Genomic DNA, 23815 nt, shown 5'->3' on the forward strand with positions numbered 1-23815 from the left:
TACTTTTTTTAATTTATCAAATGGCTACAATGAAACAAAGAGTGAAAAATTTAAAGGGATATGAATACTTTCCGTAACCACTGTATATAGGGACCCCAATATACTAACAATGCTCCAGGTCATTGCTCAGTTCAAACACTATATTTTGATGCCTCTTAGCTAAGTGACAAGTTGCTCATTTAGAACAACCCTTTTAATGGAGTATGTAGAAGCATGTAGAAACGAGCAACTTTGAAATGTCCTGATCTCACAGGAAAGAAGCGTGCACTTTCAAGCTTTTTGCCATGTACTTTGGAAGCCCTGCTCTGAAGGTGGCTGGGTGGATAGATCTGGGCAGCTTTGGTATTCCTGCTCTCCTACAATGCTGAAGAGGCAATGTTGCCTTTGCTAGCAGCACCTGAGAGCGCACTGTTCAGACAAGCTGTGCCGCCATTTTGCTGGTCCCAACTGTCAATCCAGAATAATGAGGACAACCCTTTAGCCATTTTATTAACTTCTTCAACTTTCATTCATCTGATTCCTGCTGCTTGAGCTATGGGCAGCATTAACGGGGTTAACTGGGACTATTTTGCTTTTTCTTATGGGCCTTTGCTTTTTCTTATGTGCCGATCTCTGCCAGCTCAGAGTGGTCATGGACTGCTCCTCCACCTTCTGGTGACGTCACATAAACAGAGCAGCTGGCTGTCAATCAGTATGACGTCAGCAGTCACGCACCATCAATAGAGAAGCCCGGAAGAAGAAGAGCTGCTCTGTTGATGTGAAGCAGCAGAATCGCTGGCAGGAGTGGTCTGTGATTGCTCTGAGCTGTGGTAATTTGGAAAACTGAACTGGGACTATGCGTCTTGGCTGAGTAGTCCAAGGCAGGACCCTCTGCTTGACAGACAGGCCTCTCTCTATGTGTATATACAGGCATTGCCTGGCAGGCAAAAGGATCAGGGTGGGATCAAGCCGTGGGGTTCTGCCTCGGATTAGTAAACCAAGACAAATAGTCAATGGCCAACTTTCCAAATTGTTTTTTTTGTGAAGTGCTGCAGCGCCTCAAGGTAAACCATGCACGGCTGCAATAACCCAGGCAGCCTCTTATTCATGCCGCCCGTGGTTCAGGCAGATGATGGGTTCCTTATAAGTTCCTCGCTATTTACAAGATCTCCACATCCTGTTAGTATATGAGGACACACTTGTTTCTTTTCATACCTAGACCTGCTCTCAGGATTGGATGGAGCAGAGATTAGGGCATATGCTGATGTGTGCACGCACTGGATATAATCGCGCCAATCTTCGTCATGGTATCTCACCACATGTGTGATTGATAGAGGCGACTTTGTGCCTGCAGGGAGCAGGGTTTTCACTTCTCATGTTGCACAAATCCTCTGATCAGTAGGAAGTGCAGGAACGAGGCAGGAATGATAACGCTGGACGCACCGGAACCGCTGGCACAACAAACGGAATAGTGAAGGACACAGGGTAGAAATACTGATTACTGCTTCCGTTCAATATGGGCCGATGCCTCTGGTGCCATGTGCTACTAAATGTCCGGAATATATGGGCGATTATTTATCAGGTTACGTGAATGACAGATAATGCACGGGTTAAAGTGTCAGATCTGTGTCATCACTAATGCTAATCAAGTGTTAATATTCATCTGTGCACCCAGTATAGTAGCACGCTGGCCCTGTACCAAAGGAGCTTCGATGATACCTTGGAAATAAAACAGTATTTCTGCATCCCAGAGATTCCATTCATGATACCCATAGCTGACAAGTACTGATGGATTGGCCACAAGTGCGCTCTATGTGTTAGCGGCGTGTGTGGCACGAATCCAGTGTGTTAGTGGAGTGTGTGGCATGTGTCCCGCGTGTTAGTGGCATATGAGCAGGTGTCCCGCATGTCACTGGTATGTCTGTGCAGCACATGTCCCACATGTCAGTGGCTGCACATGTGCCAGTGTCTTGAGCGGCTATTGTCCCGAGTGTCAGTGGCGGCACGTGTGCCAGTGTCGTGAGCGGCTATTGTCCCGTGTGTCAGTGGCGGCACGTGTGCCAGTGTCGTGAGCGGCTATTGTCCCGTGTGTCAGTGTCGGTGCGTGTGCCAGTGTCGTGAGCGGCTATTGTCCCGTGTGTCAGTGGCGGGTGTGGCACGTGTCCCGTGTGTCAGAGGCGGGTTCGGCACAGGTACCATGTGTCATTGGCGGGTGTGGCATGTGTGTCAGTGGTGGGTGCGGCACGTGTCCCGTGTGTCAGTGGCGGGTGCAGCACGTGTCCAATGTATTAGTGGTGGCGGGTGCGTCACGTGTCAGTGGTGGGTGCGGCACGTGTCCCGTGTGTCAGTGGCGGGTGCAGCACGTGTCCAATGTATTAGTGGTGGCGGGTGCGTCACGGGTCAGTGGTGGGTGCGGCACGTGTCCCGTGTGTCAGTGGCGGGTGCAGCACGTGTCCAATGTATTAGTGGTGGCGGGTGCGTCACGGGTCAGTGGCGGGTGCGGCACGTGTCCCGTGTGTCAGTGGCGGGTGCAGCACGTGTCCAATGTATTAGTGGTGGCGGGTGCGTCACGTGTCCCGTGTGTCAGTGGCTGATGCGGCACGTGTCCCGTGTGTCAGTGGCAGGTGCAGCACGTGTCCCGTGTGTCAGTGGCGGGTGCAGCACGTGTCCCGTGTGTCAGTGGCAGGTGCAGCACGTGTCCCGTGTGTCAGTGGCTGATGCGGCACGTGTCCCGTGTGTCAGTGGCGGGTGCAGCACGTGTCCTGTGTGTCAGTGGCTGATGCGGCACGTGTCCCGTGTGTCAGTGGCGGGTGTGGCACGTGTCCTGTGTGTCAGTGGCGGGTGCAGCACGTTCCCGTGTGTCAGTGGCGGATGCGGCACGTTCCCGTGTGTCAGTGGCGGATGCAGCACGTGTCCCGTGTGTCAGTGGCGGGTGCGGCACGTGTCCTGTGTGTCAGTGGCGGGTGCGGCACGTGTCCTGTGTGTCAGTGGCTGATGCGGCACGTGTCCCGTGTGTCAGTGGCGGGTGCGTCACGTGTCCCGTGTGTCAGTGGCTGATGCGGCACGTTCCCGTGTGTCAGTGGCGGATGCGGCACGTTCCCGTGTGTCAGTGGCGGATGCAGCACGTGTCCCATGTGTCAGTGGCGGGTGCGGCACGTGTCCTGTGTGTCAATGGCTGATGCGGCACGTGTCCCGTGTGTCAGTGGCGGGTGCGTCACGTGTCCCGTGTGTCAGTGGCTGATGCGGCACGTGTCCCGGGTGTCAGTGGCGGATGCAGCACGTGTCCCGTGTGTCAGTGGCGGGTGCGTCACGTGTCCCGTGTGTCAGTGGCTGATGCGGCACGTGTCCCAGGTGTCAGTGGCGGATGCAGCACGTGTCCCGTGTGTCAGTGGCGGGTGCGTCACGTGTCCCGTGTGTCAGTGGCTGATGCGGCACGTGTCCCGGGTGTCAGTGGCTGATGCGGCACGTGTCAGTGTCAGTGGCGGGTGTGGCACGTGTCCTGTGTGTCAGTGGCGGGTGCAGCACGTTCCCGTGTGTCAGTGGCGGATGCGGCACGTTCCCGTGTGTCAGTGGCGGGTGCGGCACGTGTCCTGTGTGTCAGTGGCGGGTGCGTCACGTGTCCCGTGTGTCAGTGGCTGATGCGGCACGTGTCCCGTGTGTCAGTGGCGGGTGTGGCACGTGTCCTGTGTGTCAGTGGCGGGTGCAGCACGTTCCCGTGTGTCAGTGGCTGATGCGGCACGTGTCCCGGGTGTCAGTGGCTGATGCGGCACGTGTCCCGTGTGTCAGTGGCGGGTGCGGAGATCGTCACTCGGCACCTGTGACACCATAAACCAATAACAGAGGACGACATTGATTAGAAGAGGGGGAGAGGTTGTGGTGGGCTTTGTTGCAGGGGGGACTGTGGTGGGCTCTGTTAGGATAGAAAGCGAAGAGGTCATGTGACCGGTTGCTAGGGGTAACACTCTGGTCTCCCCTCTCACTGTGCATATGTCCGAGGCTCTGATATGGCACACATCTTGTCTCCATATTACTGACTGTAAAAACTGTAAAAGTCAAACAAACAAACAAAAACAATGAATCATATCTGCAGCAGAGAAGCACCGTCAGGCGGTCACAGAACAGCTCCACAAGGACCCCACAGCGGCACAGGCGGCTCACGGACAGCCCCGGACTTTCAGGGCCTTGCGGTTGCTACGCGCGGACGGTGCGCCGGGTCAGTTGTCAGGGTGACGAGGTCGGCTCCTCCGCACAGTTCCCGGCATCACCTGGTGTCGGAGCAGGAGGATGGGGCTACAGATGGATCCGCTTCTCCAGGCTTGGAGCTATTTTCGCAGACGGAAATTCGAGCAATGCTCCCAGGTATGCGGCCGCATCCTGGAGAAGGAGCCGTGCGACCAGGTGAGAATGGGGGAGGCGGAGTGTGACTGACAGGAGGAACTGCGGAGGGAGGGTTATTATAGGCTGAGCTGTGTATCTAACCCTATCCTGTGTGATACTGTCTGCTGAGCAATGTATCTAATCCTTTCCTGTGTGATACTGTCTGCTGAGCTGTGTATCTAATCCTTTCCTGTGTGATACTGTCTCCTGAGCAATGTATCTAATCCTTTCCTGTGTGATCCTGTCTGCTGAGCTGTGTATCTAATCCTATCCTGTGTGATACTGTCTCCTGAGCAATGTATCTAATCCTTTCCTGTGTGATACTGTCTGCTGAGCCATGTATCTAATCCTAACCTGTGATACTGTCTGCTGAGCCGTGTATCTAATCCTCTCCTGTGTGATACTGTCTGCTGAGCCGTGTATCTAATCCTCTCCTGTGTGATACTGTCTCCTGAGCAATGTATCTAATCCTTTCCTGTGTGATACTGTCTGCTGAGCCGTGTATCTAATCCTATCCTGTGTGATACTGACTGCTGAGCCATGTATCTAATCCTCTCCTGTGTGATACTGTCTGCTGAGCCGTGCATCTAATCCTATCCTGTGTGATACTGTCTGCTGAGCCATGTATCTAATCCTATCCTGTGTGATACTGTCTGCTGAGCTGAGTATCTAACCCTATCCTGTGTGATACTGACTGCTGAGCTGTGTATCTAATCCTGTCCTGTGTGATACTGACTGCTGAGCCGTGTATCTAATCCTATCCTGTGTGATACTGTCTGCTGAGCTGTGTATCTAATCCTATCCTGTATGATACTGCCTGCTGAGCTGTGTATCTAATCCTATCCTGTGTGATAATGTCTGCTGCGCTGTGTATCTAATCCTATCCTGTGTGATACTGTCTGCTGAGCTGTGTATCTAATCCTGTGTGATACTGTCTGCTGAGCCGTGTATCTAATCCTATCCTGTGTGATACTGTCTGCTGAGCTGTGTATCTAATCCTATCCTGTGTGATACTGTCTGCTGAGCCGTGTATCTAATCCTATCCTGTGTGATACTGTCTGCTGAGCCGTGTATCTAATCCTATCCTGTGTGATACTGACTGCTGAGCCGTGTATCTAATCCTATCCTGTGTGATACTGTCTGCTGAGCTGTGTATCTAATCCTATCCTGTGTGATACTGACTGCTGAGCCGTGTATCTAATCCTGTGTGATATTTTCTGCAGAGTCGTGTATCTAATCCTATTCTGCATGGCTCTCGGGAAGCTCAGACTTTGTAGTTGTGTATATCGCGGTGCCGATTTATTTTCTGTGGTTGTTGCATTTCACCCACTGACTTCTATGAAGACAAGTGATGAGTGAACGCGCTGCGGTACGGTGCTATCTGAGCATGCTCGGGTGCTAACCGAGAGTCGTTGGCGAGCTTGAAAAATATGTTCATGTCCACGCAGCTGCATGTCTTGGAGCACGCCGAATATACTCGGATGACACCGAGCACGTTCGCTCATCACCAGTGAAGATTTCTGCCCCAACACTGCGTTTTTTTTTTGTTTTCTTCTCACACGTGGCCCCACGAGAGATGTTTGACTTTTGTCATTGCAAAACAAGTTTATTTGTTTAAAGGGTTGTAATAATTTTCTTTCTTCAGGAGCGCACCCATCGTCTGCTTTCTGAGGAGCGGTGTGCTCCTGATGATTGACAGTTCGGACTCCTGATGGTTGACTGCTCATACCGTCCTGCACTGCATACTGTCTGCTACTCGTAGTGACGGCTTTTCCTCTGCTGCAATGGACGCACTGAAGCCATCCAGACGCAGCGCTCCCGCCCCAGACGCAGCGCTCCCGCCTCCGCCCCAGACGCAGCGCTCCTGCCCCGCCCCAGACGCAGCGCTCCTGCCCCCGCCCCAGACGCAGCGCTCCTGCCCCCGCCCCAGACGCAGCGCTCCCGCCTCCGCCCCAGACGCAGCGCTCCCGCCCCAGCGCTCCTGCCCCGCTCCAGACGCAGCGCTCCTGCCCCCGCCCCAGACGCAGCGCTCCCGCCCCAGAGGCAGCGCTCCCGCTCCAGAGGCAGCGCTCCCGCTCCAGAGGCAGCGCTCCCGCTCCAGAGGCAGCGCTCCCGCTCCAGAGGCAGCGCTCCCGCTCCAGAGGCAGCGCTCCCGCTCCAGAGGCAGCGCCCCCGCTCCAGAGGCAGCGCCCCCGCTCCAGAGGCAGCGCCCCCGCTCCAGAGGCAGCGCCCCCGCTCCAGAGGCAGCGCTCCCGCTCCAGAGGCAGCGCTCCCGCTCCAGAGGCAGCGCTCCCGCTCCAGAGGCAGCGCTCCCGCTCCAGAGGCAGCGCTCCCGCTCCAGAGGCAGCGCTCCCGCTCCAGAGGCAGCGCTCCCGCTCCAGAGGCAGCGCTCCCGCTCCAGAGGCAGCGCTCCCGCTCCAGAGGCAGCGCTCCCGCTCCAGAGGCAGCGCTCCCGCTCCAGAGGCAGCGCTCCCGCTCCAGAGGCAGCGCTCCCGCTCCAGAGGCAGCGCTCCCGCTCCAGAGGCAGCGCTCCCGCTCCAGAGGCAGCGCTCCCGCCCCCGCTCGCGGTGCAGCTCTCATGCCCCCCGCTCGAGGTGCAGCTCTCCCGCCCCCGCTCGAGAAGCACCGCCCCCGCCCAGACGCACCGCTCCGGCCCCCCGCTCGAGGCGCAGCGCTCCCGCCCCCCGCTCGAGGCGCAGCGCTCCCGCCCCCCGCTCGAGGCGCAGCTCTCCTGCCCCCGCTCCAGACGCAGCGCTTGCAGCTGTATAGCAGACAACACATATGCGCAGTCTTCTTGAATATTGTTAACTATTGTTGAGAACACAGAGGATTTTTAATAAAAGGTCAATTGGAAAGTTGATTGTCTTTGTAAACATTTTGCAATTTCTTTACCATTTCCGAACAAGACAATCCCATTAGAAGGCGTGTTCTCGAGCTGCAGATGTCATTGCTGATATTTTGGATTGCAATCAGTTGAGATGACAGACAGTCACTTAATATTCATGCAATTTAACCCTAAAGCAACAAATACAGCATCAAAATCCAGACCAACATGTGTACACTGCACTGCAGGAATTGCTGTATGTTTCCTACAGATATCACTCTTTGCAGACAAGATTGTGATGAATTAGGGCCACAATGTTAACAAACGCTAAAGAAAGGAGACTTTCCTGTGTTTTCTCACTGAATTGTTATAAATGAGGAATATGTGGGCAGGAAAAGATCCATAATCAGATTATGTACTAATGAGATGAGCCTGGAGCGCATGTCCTGTAGATAAGGAGGGATATATCTGTGTCTGTTCTGTACGTGCATGTATATAGAGTATTCAGCACGTGTGTGTATGCTGTGCAGTGTCAGGTAATGATTGGCGGTCTGCGCTGGGTTCCATCCTCCGTTAGGAGTATTGTTAATATCCTGCGGCTGACCTTGGAAAGAGACCTCGGTAGATTGTTGCCATGCTACATAGAGCAAGACTGATCACATGTGGTACGCAGGAAGGAGTGACCCCCGAGACCGCTCCCCCTGCGCCCATTTGTTCTGATATGTATATTCAGTTGGTACAGCGGTATGGGAGCTGCTTTATGTGCTACGTCCATTGTTACTTGAATTACATAGTCTGATGAACACATGAGATGGGACCATGCTGAGACCGGACCCCGGTTGCAGTTTGTTTAAGAAAAAACAAAAGCAAACAGAGGGCTTTTCTAACCTTCCCCAGGTCCAGAGCTGAGTCTCATCCGCTGCTGCCAGTGCTACTCATTATCTGCAGCGCTGATGTTACACAGCAAAACTCAGAGCCGATGTCTGTTGTCAGCAACCAAGGGATCGCGATTTTCTGACATCATTGGAGGTTCGGATCATAAGAAAATGACAGTGAATAACATTGCTGAACCCCACATTCTGCCGCCCCCAATCTTCTTTATTCTTGTGTACAGCAGAAATAACCTGTAGACTCTAGAGTATGTGGAGTCGGGGATTCATGGGTCGTGCTCAACTTCTCTGCTGTTACTTTGATACATTCATCTTTCTTTTCATTGCTTCCTAAGGAGAAAAGTTCTGAACAAGTAACACAGGTAACGATGACCACAATGTCATACAAGTTACTGTAGTGTAGTCCAGTGTAGATTGCTGGAGTCGTAGTTCTGTTCATGCTATTATTCCCCAAACTATACGATTTTAAAATTTAAGAGCAAAAATAAAGGTTTGTTTTTTTTATACATAAACATATAAGAATCCCTGTGTATATTACTGATTCTGAGTTATATCCTCGGAGCTGCACTCACTATTCTGCTGTGCCGTCACTGTGTACATGCATTACATTACTGATTCTGTACTAATCCTGAGTTATATCCTGTATTATACTCCAGAGCTGCACTCACTATTCTGCTGGTGCAGTTACTTGTACATACATTGCATTACTGATCCTGAGTTACATAATATACTATACTCCAGAGCTGCACTCAATATTCTGCTGGTGCAGTCACTGTGTACATACATTACTGATCCTGAGTTACATCCTGTATTATACCCCAGAGCTACACTCACTATTCTGCTGGTGCAGTCACTGTGTACATACATTACATTACTGATCCTGAGTTACATCCTGTATTATACCCCAGAGCTGCACTCACTATTCTGATGGTGCAGTCACTGTGTACATACATTACATTACTAATCCTGAGTTACCTCCTGTATTATACCCCAGAGCTGCACTCACTATTCTGCTGGTACAGTCACTGTGTACATACATTACTAATCCTGAGTTACCTCCTGTATTATACCCCAGAGCTGCACTCACTATTCTACTGGTGCAGTCACTGTGTACATACATTAGTCTGGAGCTGTCTGTGGTATATGCTGTGTACACTAGTGTAGCAGTAGTTTGCTCTCAGCTCCTGTCCATTAGGAGTGATTCTGTAATGTTGCTGTGAAGCATCCTCCTATTTCCTCTCTCCACATTTCTGTGGTTCATGGATTTGCTCGGTTTTGTCTCGAAGGTGAATCCTCAGGAAATTCATTATTTTCTTAGCATATTTTAATTAGCGCCGTGCATCGTTACCAGACGGCAGCCGTGGCCTCCGCTGGGCATCTCTGACTTTATATTTCCATCTCTGGCCGGGTAAGGTTTAAAGTGGATCTAGTGGCTCACGCAGTAGCTGTGGTGCACATAAAACATGGTGCTGTACTGTGATTAGTGGAGAGAGTTGGCTCAATCGGAGGTCCGCGCAGACCGGCATCTGCTCTGACATTCACCTCTTTCCACAGATATTTGGTGCTGCATTTCACAGTGTAATAGGCTGCATCTATAGTAAAAAGTTGGTCACACTTGTCGAACACTATGTTTGACAAGTGTGACCAACCTGTCAGTCAGTTTTCCAAGCGATGCTACAGATCGCTTGGAAAACTTTAGCATTCTGCAAGCTAATTTCGCTTGCAAAATGCTAAACAAAACGCGAAAAATACGGGAAAAAAACGCAAAAAAAAATGCGGATTTCTTGCAGAAAATTTCTGGTTTTCTTCAGGAAATTTCTGCAAGAAATCCTGACGTGTGCACATACCCTAAAACTTTTTTTTTTTTTCTTCTCAAGACCTGGCCAGGCACCATTCTTTTCGGGACCACAATGCTGTGCTGTAAAGTAATGAATTCTGATCTGCATCTAGATAGGGTCCCTCAGTGCAGACACTGTGTGTTCTTGTGTTCCTGCAGGCAGCGTGGAGCCTGAAGACCCGAGCTCTGACCGAGATGGTTTATGTGGATGAGATCGACGTCGATCAAGAGGGGATCGCTGAGGTGACATTGGATGAAAACTCCATTGCCCAGGTGGCACGTAAGTCAGATGTGGAGAGGGAAAGATTAAGTTAATTGTCATCTCTGATTGGCTGCAGATGTCACACGTCCATAAAACCCAATAGTAACTGAGACCCCGCTGCAGTTGCCCTCATGTTTGCACAACCTAGTGTTGCCTGGTTTTCTGCCACTGTGGTCTGTGATTGGCTGCAGTGATCACGTTTGCACAACCTAGTGGTGCTTGCGTCATCGCCACTGTGGCCTGTGATTGGCTGCAGTGGTCACATATCCATACAACCTAGCTTTGTCTGCGTCCCTGCCGCTTTTGCCCGTGATTGGCTGCAGTGGTCACAGGAATATAATCAGAAAAGAATCCTATTATGACCGGACTGCCATTTAATTGCTGTAGCCCATCACTGGTGACCGGAAACCTGGGCAATGCTTGGAGAGTAGCTGGGTGTACATGCTAAGTGACTGCGTGGGTTTTCTTATTTCATCCATGCTGTGGACCATCCCTTTAATGTTTTTTTCACAGTAGACTTTTATGTAGTGTCAGGACTTTTCATTGATGAAGTCTATGAAGAAAAGGGGGTTTCTGTTCCCCATTCGCGTTCTGTGATAGGATCATGGGAAATCTTTTTGTAGAGTTCAGCACTAAAACATCTGCAGGTTTCTTGTTCAGTGGCCACATTTGTAGTCTGCGGCCACCTGAGTCATCTCCAGCACCTCTTCTGATTCGTAAGCTCACACAACGTCTTACCTGCTTCGCACCGAGATGTAATGGCGCCAAGGGTGCAGGAGGTAGTAGGATTTTGCAGGCTCTGGGTCCGGTGGTAACGGGCTAACAATGTGGCTACTAGAGAATTCTACCCTTTGAGCCTAACTCGCCCACTGTGTGTTCAATACTTGTGTAGAAAGCCCTGTGTTTTTTTGTTTATCATAGTAATTTTTTTCTTTTGATTGCGGATTTTATTTAGTTTTATATTGTAAAATCCATTTGCCCTCGATTTTTTCCAAGTCATTTGAAGAAGCCTATTGTTAAATTAAATGAAAAACTGTAGAAAAATAAACATCTTCTGATCCTCAAAACCCACATTCTAAGAACATGGCGACTTACACACAGACACGGCTTTGTACGAGGACACATCCTACTACTGGACACATCCTGTAGTTGTCATACTTGGCATTAAACGAAATTCTACCTGAGATACTAATCCTCCCCTGGTTTTACAGATTAGAGCCGGCCAACTAGTGATCGGGGGCCAGATGTTCCACTCCACTCGCCTTATTAAATATGCACGCAGTGTGCGCCGTAGATCTATAACCTGCTGCTTGTGAAGTCCAGCGTTTTCTCATTCCGCGCTTTTCACTGACTCTTATAAGATGTGTAAATTATTTACAGGTCCCGGGACTTCTATCAGACAAGCCACCGCAAAGAGACCCGAGGGCCCGAGCCCAGCGGTGCGGTGAGTGAGTTCATAGGGCCAGCACGTGATGTAAGCATCAGATGTATAAGCCTGACACATGGCTTTCTGCAGACCCGTCACTCAGTCTGGGCGGCCACTCACTGGCTTCGTCAGGCCCAGTACACAGTCCGGGCGGCCGGGCACCATGGAACAGGCAATCCGCACTCCAAGGACCGCGCACACAGCCCGGCCGATCACCAGTGCCTCGGGGCGATACATACGACTTGGAACGGTGAGCAAGTTGTGGCATTGGCTGAAGAAAGCCCTGTCTTTCCCTATCCTATTTAGCCCTTTTACGGGTCTGTGATGCATGTATCCATGTCTGCCATTTACCCACACTTCTGTCTGTCACTCACTCCCAATAATACAAAATGGCCAGATGTTTGCAACCAGATGAATGACGAATTTTGGGAGATTGCTATGCTGAGATTCTAGGGAGCATGTGAGCACTAAGGCGCCAATCATAGGAGACACAGTCAACCACTGCCTACTGCTACAGATTCTTTCTTCCCTTGGCATCAAAGGCCTTGCACTGTCCTGGATTGCTTCATACCTTTCCAACCGCACATTTAGCATTTCCCACTCCCACACTACCTCCTCATCCCACCCTCTCTCTGTTGGAGTCCCTCAAGGCTCTGTCCTAGGACCCCTACTTTTTTCCATCTATACCCTTGGCCTAGGACAACTCAAAGTCCCATGGCTTCCAGTACCACCTGTATGTGGACGACACTCAGATTTACCTCTCTGGCCCAGATGTCACCTCTCTGCTGTCCAGAATCCCAGAGTGTCTATCAGCCATATCCTCCTTCTTCAACTCTCGCTTCCTAAAACTCAATGTAGACAAAACCGAACTCATCATCTTTCCCCCATCTCGCGTATCCCCCCTACCTGATCTATCTGTTACGGTAAACGGCATCACGCTCTCTCCTGCACCTGAAATCCGCTGCCTCGGGGTAACTCTCGACTCTGCCCTGTCCTTCAAGCCGTACGTCCAAACTCTTGCCACCTCCTGTCGCCTCCAACTCAAAAATATTGCCAGAATCCGTCCCTTCCTCAGCCCTCAATCTACTAAAACTCTTGTGCATGCCCTCATCATCTCCCGCCTCGATTACTGCAACATCCTCCTCTGTGGCCTCCCTGCTAACTCTCTTGCATCGCTCCAGTCTGTCCTCAACTCTGCTGCTCGGCTAATCCACCTCTTTCCTCGCTACTCCCCTGCTTCTCCCCTCTGCAAATCCCCCCACTGGCTCCCAATTCCCCAACGAATCCAGTTCAAACTACTAACACTGACCTACAACGCCATCCACAACCTGTCCCCTCCCTATATCTCTGAACTAATCTCCCAATATCTTCCCTCACGTAATCTGTGATCCTCCCAAGACCTCCTTCTCTCCTCCACACTTATTCGTTCCTCACACAATCGCCTCCAAGACTTCTCCCGAATATCCCCCATCCTCTGGAACTCCACGCCTCAACATGTCCAATTATCCACCACCCTCGGATCCTTCAGATAGAACCTGAAAACCCATCTCTTCAGGAAAGCCTACAGCCTGCAATAACCATGCTGCCGCGTCACCAACCGCCAGAGCTGCCGCCTCACCATCACCAGAGCTGCCGCCTCACCACCGCCAGAGCTGCCGTTCCCCCGACCTTCTGTCTCCTCCCCATTATCCCGTAGAATGTATGTCTGCAAGGACAGGGTCTTCTCCCCTCTGCACCAGTCTGTCATTGTAAATTTGTTTACTGTAAACCTTATCTATAACCCTGTACGTAACCCTTTCTCATGTACAGCACCATGAAATTAATGGCGCTATATAAATAATAATAACAGTAGGAGATCTAGTCACATCACCGCCTTTACCAGGAAGCAGTAGAGACGGCACTAACTATAAGAGTATGTGTCCACGTTCAGGATTTGCTCAGGATTTGACGCAGGTAAAATCTGCACCTGAGGTCACTGGCAGGTCACCTGCGTTATTGATGCGTTTTTACATGCGTTTTTGATGCGGATTTGTGTGTGTTTTTGTGAGCTAAATAAAGATATACAAAAAAAATTGTGATGTCATTTCTTGTCCAACCTCTTCATTTACATACTCCATTGAAGAATAATGTTTACACACTCAGCTAGATAGATAGATATCTATTCTATCTATCTATCTATCTATCTATCTATCTATCTATCTATCTATCATATCCATCTATCGTATTTATCTATGGTATCTATCTATCGATATATCTATCTATTATCTACTGATATATCTATCTATAAAGATATCTATATATATATATATATATATATATATATATATATATATATATATATATATATATATATATATATATATATATATAATCGATAGATAGATATATTGATAGATAATAGATTAATAGATAGATATGATAGATGGCTACGATAGATGGATACAATGGATGGATCACACATGCGACGAGTCTCGCATCTTAATACCCGGCACTGCCGCCGGCACTCGGGAGCGGAGCTTGCTGTTGCATGTATTTCTGTGCAGCCGCACGCTCCGGTCCCGAGTGCCGGCGGCAGTGCCGGGTATTAAGATGCGAGACTCGTCCGAGTTTCTCGTATGTGTGATCCCGGCCTTAAATAAAGACACATACACCCATGAAATCTGCGTTAGGCCGGGGTCACACTCGCGAGAAACTCACACAAGTCTCTCGCTTCAATACCCGGCACTGTCGCGGGCATTCGGGACTGGAGTGTGCGACTGCATGTATTTCTATGCAGCTGAATGCTCCGGTCCCGAGTGGCCGCGGCAGTGTCGGGTATTTACCCGAGCCTTAAATGCAATATGTTTAATTTAAAAAAAAATAAAAAATTGAAAAAAAAAAAATGGCGTGGGCTCCCGCGCAATTTTTGGCGCCAGAGAGGGAAAGCCAGCGACTGGGGGACTGATATTTGCAGCCTGGGAAGGGGTTAATACCCATGGAGCTTCCCTGGCTATGAACATCAGCCCGCAGCTGTCTGCGTAGCCTTTACTGGCTATAAAAATAGGGGGACCCCCCCAAAAAATGATGTGGGGTCCCCCTATAATTTATAGCCAGAAAGGCTACGCAGACAGCTGCGGGCTGATATTCATAGCCTAGAGAGGGACCATGGATATTGCCATCCTTCCCCGGCTACAAATACCAGTCCACAGCAGCCCCAGAAATGGCGCATCTATAAGATGCGCCAATTCTGGCGCTTAGCCTCTCTCTTCCCACTCCCGAGTAGCTGTGGGATATGGGGTAATAAGGGGTTAATGACTTTTAACCCGGTTAATAAAGTAATTAAGCCCGGTTAATAATGGCGAGGCGTCAATAAGCCGCCTATCCATTATTAATCCTAGTAGAGTGTAAATAAAACAGACACTAGAAAAAACTATTTTAATGAAATGATTACATACACTTTTTGACCATATCTTTATTGTACGCGCAATCCTCTTGAAGACCCTCGTCCTGCAAAAAAGCGAAAAAACAAACAAACCAAATTCATACTCCCTGTCCACAGATATCCCATAACGAGTATTCCACGACGAGTCCAGCTCTGCTACATCTGGATGCCTGACATCCAGACATAGCAGAGCTTGTAGATGATCGCTGGAGATAACTCTCCAGCGATCACCTACATTCTAGTACTCACGGTCAGCTGACCGTGAGAACCAGCCTAGTGTGACCGGAGATAACCCCCGGTCACGTGCACGGCAGTTCTCGCGGTAAGCTAAGTTGTCGCTAGAACTTATCTTACCGTGAGAACTGCAGTGGACACGGGGCTTCCGGCGGCGGGACAGGTGAGCCGGCATGTGACATGCGTAGTAAGCTGCATTAACGCAGTTTCTACGCATTTCACTAATCATTAGATGAGGTTTTACCGCATCTAATGATTATCTATGGGAGATTTACGGTGAGACGACAGAGTGTCGCCGCACTGTAAACAGACATGCTGCGTTCTGAAAAGATGCGCCGCATGTCAGTTTACGCGGGTATGCCGCATGCGTGTTTTACCGCATAGTGGAGACGGGATTTCATGAAATCCCCTCCACTATACTGTAACATCCGGATGCTGCGTATTTGATACGGCGGCTCTGCGCAGCGTCAAACACGCAGCGTTTCCTGAACGTGGAAACATACCCTTACACATGTCTGTGCTCCGTATTACCACAATGAATGCAGGATACATTCATGCAGAGTTGCTGTTAAAGCTGTACATAAAGTGCAAATCCTCATGAAAAAAATGACTAACCGCAAAAAGACAAAACACGGGTAGGGTCTCAGATCTCCGAACGTGATAAATCTGACTGATGCTGGTTTTATTTTTCCCCTAGGCCTCTATGTTGACCCATCCGGATGGCCCTTTCATTAACTTGTCCAGGTTAAATCTGTCCAAATACGCACAGAGTCCCAACTTGGCGAAGGTCAGTGAGTAATTCACTAAAAATACACAATTGTGCAAGAGAAGAAGAAATAAGTCTGCATAATGTTACCAGTGCCCCATCCGTATTGTAGAGGCTCTGCCCACTGCTCAATCAGCGGCTCCCAATATCAGCTGGGGGGGGGGGGTCCTGCCGATTTCAGCCCTTGCGGTCCTGCCGATATCAGCCGGGGGTGGGTGGGGGAAGGGTCCTGCCGATGTCGGCCGGGGGGGGGGGGGGGGGGTGTTCCTGCCAACATCAGCCGGGGGAAGGGGGGGGTCCTGCCGATGCCACAGAGCTGATTGCTTACATCATTGTAGAAATGTGGGGGAATAGAGACCAGCCGAGCATGGAATTTTACAGGAAAGCTCCATTGGAGAAAAGTATTCAAATTGTGAGAGCTAATTTACATAGATTAACAAGTGAAATATTACCGTATTCTCTTGTGTATATTTCTAGTTTTGCCTTTTGATTTTTTGCAGACGTTGTTTGAGTACATCTTCCATCATGAAAACGACGTGAAGAATGTAAGAATATCTCACATTAAATTTTCACTTTCCAAAGCTGATGAGAGTTACTCTCCTTCATTGTCAGTGTGCTAATCACTGTGAGCTCTGCGGACCCTGGTAACATAGAAAATGGGATGTCGCTCTCCCAACTTCCCCTAAATATGAACCAACCAACTGTGCTGAGCAATCACAGGGAAAAGGTGCAAATTACTGTCTGCGCCATCCCTACTTTCCTTCTGCTACAGGGCGCTGTTCCTTCCTCTTCTCTGGCAGGCTAGGCTGCGCCGGGCCTCCCTCTTCTCTGGCAGGCTGCGCTGTGCCTCCCTCTTCTCCCACAGCCTGCGCCGTGCCTCCCTCTTGTCCTGCAGGCTGCGCCGGGCCTCCCTCTTCTCCTGCAGGCTGCGCCGGGCCTCCCTCTTCTCCTGCAGGCTGCGCCGGGCCTCCCTTTTCTCCTGCAGGCTGCGCCGGGCCTCCCTCTTCTCCCACAGCCTGCGCCGTGCCTCCCTCTTCTCTGGCAGGCTGCACTGTGCCTCCCTCTTCTCCCACAGCCTGCGCCGTGCCTCCCTCTTCTCCTGCAGGCTGCGCCGGGCCTCCCTCTTCTCCCACAGCCTGCGCCGTGCCTCCCTCTTCTCTGGCAGGCTGCACTGTGCCTCCCTCTTCTCCCACAGCCTGCGCCGTACCTCCCTCTTCTCCTGCAGGCTGCGCCGGGCCTCCCTCTTCTCCTGCAGGCTGCGCCGGGCCTCCCTCTTCTCCTGCAGGCTGCGCCGGGCCTCCCTCTTCTCCCACAGCCTGCGCCGTGCCTCCCTCTTCTCCTGCAGGCTGCGCCGGGCCTCCCTCTTCTCCTGCAGGCTGCGCCGGGCCTCCCTCTTCTCCCACAGCCTGCGCCATGCCTCCCTCTTCTCCTGCAGGCTGCGCCGGGCCTCCCTCTTCTCCCGCGGCCTTCGGCTCACACTGTGCCACATCTATTTCTTATATAGGACATCCTCAAATCATAACCTGTTGCAGTATAAGAAGCACAGATGTAGGAGAATACTTATGTGTACACACTTGTTCTCCAGGCTTTGGAGCTGGCAGCTTTAGCCACTGAAAATGCTCAGTTCAAGGACTGGTGGTGGAAGGTTCAGCTGGGGAAGTGTTACTACAGGTAAGCTATGTGATAACACGTAGTGCACATATGATGTCCCATCTTTCCAGCCCACACACCACGTAACATTTGTACCATGCTCTCACTTCTCAAATTACACTCCACTGAATTGCAGTTCCCTCCCTGACCACAAGGTGGTGTGCTGTGTAAATGTGATAATAGAGAAGGCCACACACTACAGGTAGATGCTGGTACAGCTTCCACAGCACCACCTAGAGTCAGATATATTCATTGCATGCATTCATATTTTTTATTAGGTGTCTTTCATAAAGGCAGATTGAAAGGTGATAACTAGGAAATGCCTAAATGTGGAGGAAACTAGGATCTTGTATTTATTACTGTATAAATGAGTGTTGTGACCTCTGGGGATCAGCGTCTGGTATCGCCACGTTCCAGTTCTTGTTGTTTCTATAGATTGGGCCTCTTCCGTGAAGCAGAAAGCCAGTTTAAATCTGCACTTGTGCATCAGGAGATGGTGGATACATACTTGTATTTGGGAAAAGTAAGTTCTCAGAGTTTATACCATTACATTATATATGTGTTGTTGTTTTTTTTTTCTTGACCAGCCCCCTTGGCTGCCATGAAGTACCCATCATCGCCTTGTAATAGTGTCACAGGGTTATCCAACCATGTAGGATCTATTCATTATTAACCATCTAAAAACGTCAATCGCCTTCTCCCAATTTAAAAATAAAGATAAAAAATAAAAACTTATCTGGTTTCTCAGCGTCTCTAATGGTTCAATTTATCAAAGTGTAAAAGTAATTAACCTGTACTGGAAACGCTAAAAAAAGAGAAAAAAATTGAAATGCAGAAATTGTCTTTTTTTGGTCACGGCACCTTTCAAGAAATGTACTAAAAAGTCATCAAAATGTCAAATATATCCCAAAATGACGTCACTAAAAGATGCCAGCTTGCTCCATCCTTTCACAGCACTCCATCTGCTGAATGCCGCCACAAGCTGTATATTTAACAACATTTTATTTTTTTTTCTAAATTACCAAAATAATATTAATAAAACCCTTATACGTTTGGCATCATTGTAACCGTATGGAAAGAGAATCATGGAACGAAGGTAATTTTTATCGCACGTTGATCATTGTAAAAACAAAGGAAAAAATTGAGGAATTGCAGTTTTTATCATTGTTTAACTCAATTATGTTTTCCTGCTTTTCACAACATTATATGGTAAAGAGAATGGTGTCGTTCAGAACTACAACTTTCCTTGCCAAAAATAGTCCCTCATACGTCTGTCAATGCCAAAATGAAAAAAAAAAAAAAGAATTGCAAAAAGACCCAAATCTATATTTCTATTGCTGTTTCTAGCATTGGAATGGCAACGTTCGCTGTCTCTTTTGGATGATTGACTGTGGCTCTTCTGTGTTTTGCAGGTGTGCGCCCGCATGGACCAGCCGCTCACTGCACTCTCCGTGTATAAACAAGGCCTGGACCGGTTTCCTAAAGAAGTGACCCTCCTGTGCGCCGTGGCACGAATTCACGAGGTTGGCACTCGTCCTTTTGCAGATGAGCGTTATACGATACATAGAGCTGTATAACGGCTATTTTGCATCTGCCCTGATGTCGCTGCTGTCCATGAGAATGGCGGCGTTACATTTGCAGGAAGCCGTGGAGACATTGTTTGCACTGATTTTCTGTCGCATTCGTTTTTGTTTTACAACCTTTGCCGTTATGTAGATATTTTGCATCACTCTGCTTCATCTGTCCCATCATTCAGGAAATGAATAACCTGACATCCGCCACAGAATATTACAAAGACCTCTTGAAACAGGACAACACGCACGTGGAAGCCATCGCCTGCATAGGAAGTAATCACTTTTATACGGACCAGCCGGAGATCGCGCTGCGGTTTTACAGGCGAGTTGTCCCAAGGGCTGGACAGGGATAGATTTACCTTACTGGTATAACTTGTCTGCGCTCTTCCTTCGCATCTGCACTGCCATCCGTAAGATGGCTGCAAATGGAGGGGCAGGTGATGAGGCACAATATTTAGCCTCTCCTGTTGTTATATATGGAAAATGCAGTAAAAAGTCACTTGAGCCGACTCCGCATACACGGGGGCGAGCGCTCCTCTGTACTACTGGTTCTGGCCCCCAACAGATGGTGTCAGGAGGCCCACCATACACATTAGATGGTCAGCTGACCCCCCTCCTGAGTTCATCAGGATTGTCCGACATTTATGTAATTAGTATGGGACCTTTAGATATTGATGGTCTGTGCTGAGAATGGGTCATCTATATCGATGTGGGTCCTTCTCCCATCACCACAATCGATCAGCTGTTGGCAGCTCTGGTGACTGATGGATGCGGTGTACAGGACTGGACCAGTACCGCCCCATACTTTGTGTGGCCGTTCCCACATACTGCTCATCTCATATTAAAGTGATTGTGATCTGAGCTGCAGTACAGAGAAAGGCCATACACACAGTGCGGCGCTGTGCTGGTTTGTGTATCCTATTACTGCGGAAGCTCCACATGGCTGATCCGGGAGGGGTCCGGGACCCTAATAATCTGACTTTAGTAACCCAGGGTTGGGCCATGATTATCTAGAAGGTGGAAAGCCTCTTTTATATCAAGTCTATTGATCTATAACACTGTTCGTAAAGTGATCCTCCCCTTTAAGACTCTTTATTGTAAGCGAATGATGAGAATAGAGGGACTCTCTAATTCTGGGTTTACTCCGCAGGCGCCTCCTACAGATGGGGGTCTATAATTGCGAGCTGTTTAACAACCTGGGGCTGTGCTGCTTCTACGCCCAGCAGTATGACATGATCCTGACATCTTTCGAGAGAGCGCTGTCCCTGGCAGAGAACGACGAGGATGTCGCTGAGGTCTGGTACAACCTGGGACATGTCGCTGTGGTGCGTACATAGATCACAGAAAGATAATGGTGTAGTAACAGACCATGACATTAGAGGGGGGAGTCTGCAGATCCAGCTGCTCAACAAATAAAGATAATATGGGGAAATTCAGCAAGGGTTTGATTGGCTCGGTGCGTCTTCCTCCAGTGAGATTTTTATTAATACACTCGTGCCTTTTAATAAACTTTGCGCATGTCTGGCCGTGCACCAGAATATCGGACCTGTGCCAGCTGAGGGTGGAGAAGATTTATGCCAAATTCTGCTGTAAATTACAGAACATTTTGTTGGGCAATGGGTGACGCTTCGTCCAGCTGCGTAAAGTGTTTTGGTTTTTTTTTACTAAAATATCACGGTTTTTGTGTTATTTTTCTGGCGGAAATCTATTTAGAAATTTCCCCTTTTGTTTTAGTTCCTCAGTTTGCCAGCTTGTTAGTGAATGTGCCCAGGTCCCATACTGCTTTTTCATCTTTTGATTTTATTCTTTTTTTTTTGCTTTCCATAAATCAGGGTGTGATGGAGCAGCGGCGTAGGGCGACGTCTGTGTAGCTCCCCTCCAGTTCTTCATTTTGGTAATGAACCGCACTGACATCGGTAATATCCCACACATTTGTTCTGCTATTATCTTTGTTTGAAGGGGAAACTAAGTTTACAAAAAGTTTTAAAACTCTCAGCAGAAGTTTACGGGTCATTGTAGTCCTCCCAGCGCTCCGTACCTGATGCACAGTGATTGTCCCTTACCCGTGAGGATGACCCTTTATCATCTGTGCAGAGGAGCGGACGCCTGAGCAATGATCTGCTGATGCCAGATTAAATCGTTTCTTTAATTATTCAGATCCCGCTCACGCTGCCGCCGCATTTTGTCTAAGATCTTTTGCACCGCTCCATCAATTCTCCCGTAATTTGCAGACAATATACCGGCACCAGCCGTCTGTATTACATCGATGCGATTTGTAATGCCTAGGGACTTTCTCTACGTGACAAGTAAATCAGAAAACAGGAGCCGTTCTTCAATTCCCATTCTAACCCTCTATGTGACTGGGAGTCACTGGACGCATCTGTTACATTTCCCTGCAGCAGTCACAGCAATGTAACGGAACAAGAGTCACCCCAAATGGAAGTGCTGGCTTCCATAAAGCCTTCTCGTAGAGGTGACCAAGACTACACTCAAGTCCGAGTCGTCTGCTAAAGGGAGGTCCGCGAGTTGTGAAAGTAACGTTGGCCACCAAGGTCTGATTCCAAGAATGAAGTGGCTGCGATGCTCGGAAAGTGCCACGTCCCTTCATCTCAGCGTCCCCCGGACAGCTGCAGGGACGAACTATAGCAGGCCACAATTGTGAACCATGAGGAGACTAATTTCCAGCCTCTACGGTTTCTTTCAGCGAGCGCAGGGGTCCGCAGTCACGTAATGGTGATATAGTCTAGCAATATACTGTATGACCATCACCTACACTGCTCCATCCTGTAAGCCTGCGGAACCTGTGCGAAGCCCAGAGCTTCAGGAGGGATTGATTTTTACATTATTTCTGGTGCTGACACTTCCCCTTATTTTATGTCTTTTTTTAGGGCATTGGAGACCTGACTCTGGCTTATCAGTGCTTCAAGCTGACCTTGGCCAATAACAACAACCATGCTGAGGCATACAATAATCTAGCCGTATTGGAAATGCGTAAAAGCCACATTGAGCAGGTCAGTCCTACGTACATTTAGCTGACGAGACACGTCATGTGCGCTCTTCTTTTGCTTTTTAAATCTTTCAATGTGGGTTCCTTAATTTTGGAATATCCCTCCTATATTTCTGCAGGCTCGAGCTCTGCTCCAGACGTCCGCTGCCCTCGCCCCTCACATGTACGAGCCGCATTTCAACTTCGCTTGCCTCTCTGACAAGGTGAGCAATGTCTGGTTACAGTCTAGAAGAGACTACAGTAAGGAAGAGATCGATGAAATCATCCTGACATCATATCCAGAATTAGATAAACATGGAATCAGAAACTACAACTCCCTGCATTTCCTGACTGTCAGTCTGCTGTCAGAAAGTGGTGGAGATTGTAGTTTTGCAGCGGCTGGATTGACACGATTTGCTGATTCTTTACCACCTTTGTCTTGCAGATCGGGGACCTTCAGAGCAGCTACGTTGCAGCTCAGAAGTCGGAAGCCGCATTTCCTGACCACGTGGAAACTCAGCAACTCCTGGACAAGTTGAGGCAGCATTTTGCAGTGATATAAGCTCATTGGTCTCTAGATTCAAGGTCATGTAGTAACAGACTTTACATTAATCATTGGTGAATGTTGCTCCAAAAAGTTCTGCTGATCACACTAATGTGCACAGGACACAATTAACCATGAACATGGCCATGATTCTGTATTTCTGAGTCCAACAGAGAAACTTCCGACAAGCCCCCTCCAGTCCGATCGTCAGTCGTACATATATCAATTCAATGCTATCAGCCAAAAATCTTGACCCATGTGATCGGATTGTTCCTCTGTGCACAGTATGACTGCGGATGTTGGGATCTTTGGCAGAATTTCTCTCTTCCCATCTGTACAAATCTTGCCGTTTTCCTGAGCAGTAACATAACATGTACAGTTATATGAAAAAGTTTGGGCACCCCTATTAATCTTAAGCTTAATGTTTTGTAAAAACTGTTTTTTTTTGCAACAGCTATTTCAGTTTCATATATCTAATAACTGTTGGACACAGCAATGTTTCTGCCTTGAAATGAGGTTTATTGTACTAACAGAAAATGTGCAATCTGCATTCAAACAAAATTTGACAGGTGCATAAGTATGGGCACCCTTATCATTTTCTTGTTTTAAATACTCCTACCTATTTTTTACTGACTTACTAAAGCACTTTTTTTGGTTTTGTAACCTCATTGAGCTTTGAACCTCATAGCCAGGTGTATGCAATCATGAGAAAAGCTACTTAAAGTGGCCACTTGCAAGTTGTTCTCCTGTTTGAATCTCCTCTGAAGAGTGGCATCATGGGCTGCTCAAAACAACTGTCAAATGATCTGAAAACAAAGATTATTCAACATAGGAAGGATACAAAAAGCTGTCTCAGCGATTTAACCTGTGAATTTCCACTGTGAGGAACATAGTAAGGAAATGGAAGAACACAGGTACAGTTCTTGTTAAGGCCAGAAGTGGCAGGCCAAGAAAAACATCAGAAAGGCAGAGAAGAAGAATGGTGAGATCAGTCAAGGACAATCCTGAGACCACCTCCAGAGAGCTGCAGCATCAACTTGCTGCA

At 49.0% G+C, this 23815-nt stretch overlaps 1 protein-coding gene across 2 annotated transcripts; it reads left to right on the forward strand.

The window, feature by feature from the left end:
• The first annotated feature begins 4088 nt into the window (after window positions 1-4088).
• TTC8 (tetratricopeptide repeat domain 8) lies at window positions 4089-23473 on the forward strand. Of its 2 annotated transcripts, XM_077267588.1 has the most exons (14): window positions 4089-4377; window positions 10067-10187; window positions 11550-11613; window positions 11686-11845; window positions 15948-16037; window positions 16517-16561; window positions 17602-17687; window positions 18102-18189; window positions 19079-19189; window positions 19423-19562; window positions 20391-20565; window positions 22129-22251; window positions 22367-22450; window positions 22672-23473. In XM_077267588.1, exons 1-14 carry the CDS (start codon window positions 4264-4266, stop codon window positions 22786-22788), a joined length of 1518 nt encoding a protein of 505 aa, XP_077123703.1. In that variant the 5' UTR covers window positions 4089-4263; the 3' UTR covers window positions 22789-23473. The 2 variants fall into 2 exon arrangements, with proteins under 2 accessions (XP_077123703.1, XP_077123704.1); XM_077267589.1 differs by lacking the exons at window positions 15948-16037; window positions 16517-16561 and having other exon boundaries at window positions 4138-4377; window positions 22672-22929.
• Window positions 23474-23815: the final 342 nt, after the last annotated feature.

Source organism: Ranitomeya variabilis, chromosome 1, assembly GCF_051348905.1.
Source record: "Ranitomeya variabilis isolate aRanVar5 chromosome 1, aRanVar5.hap1, whole genome shotgun sequence".
Lineage (NCBI taxonomy): Eukaryota > Metazoa > Chordata > Amphibia > Anura > Dendrobatidae > Ranitomeya > Ranitomeya variabilis.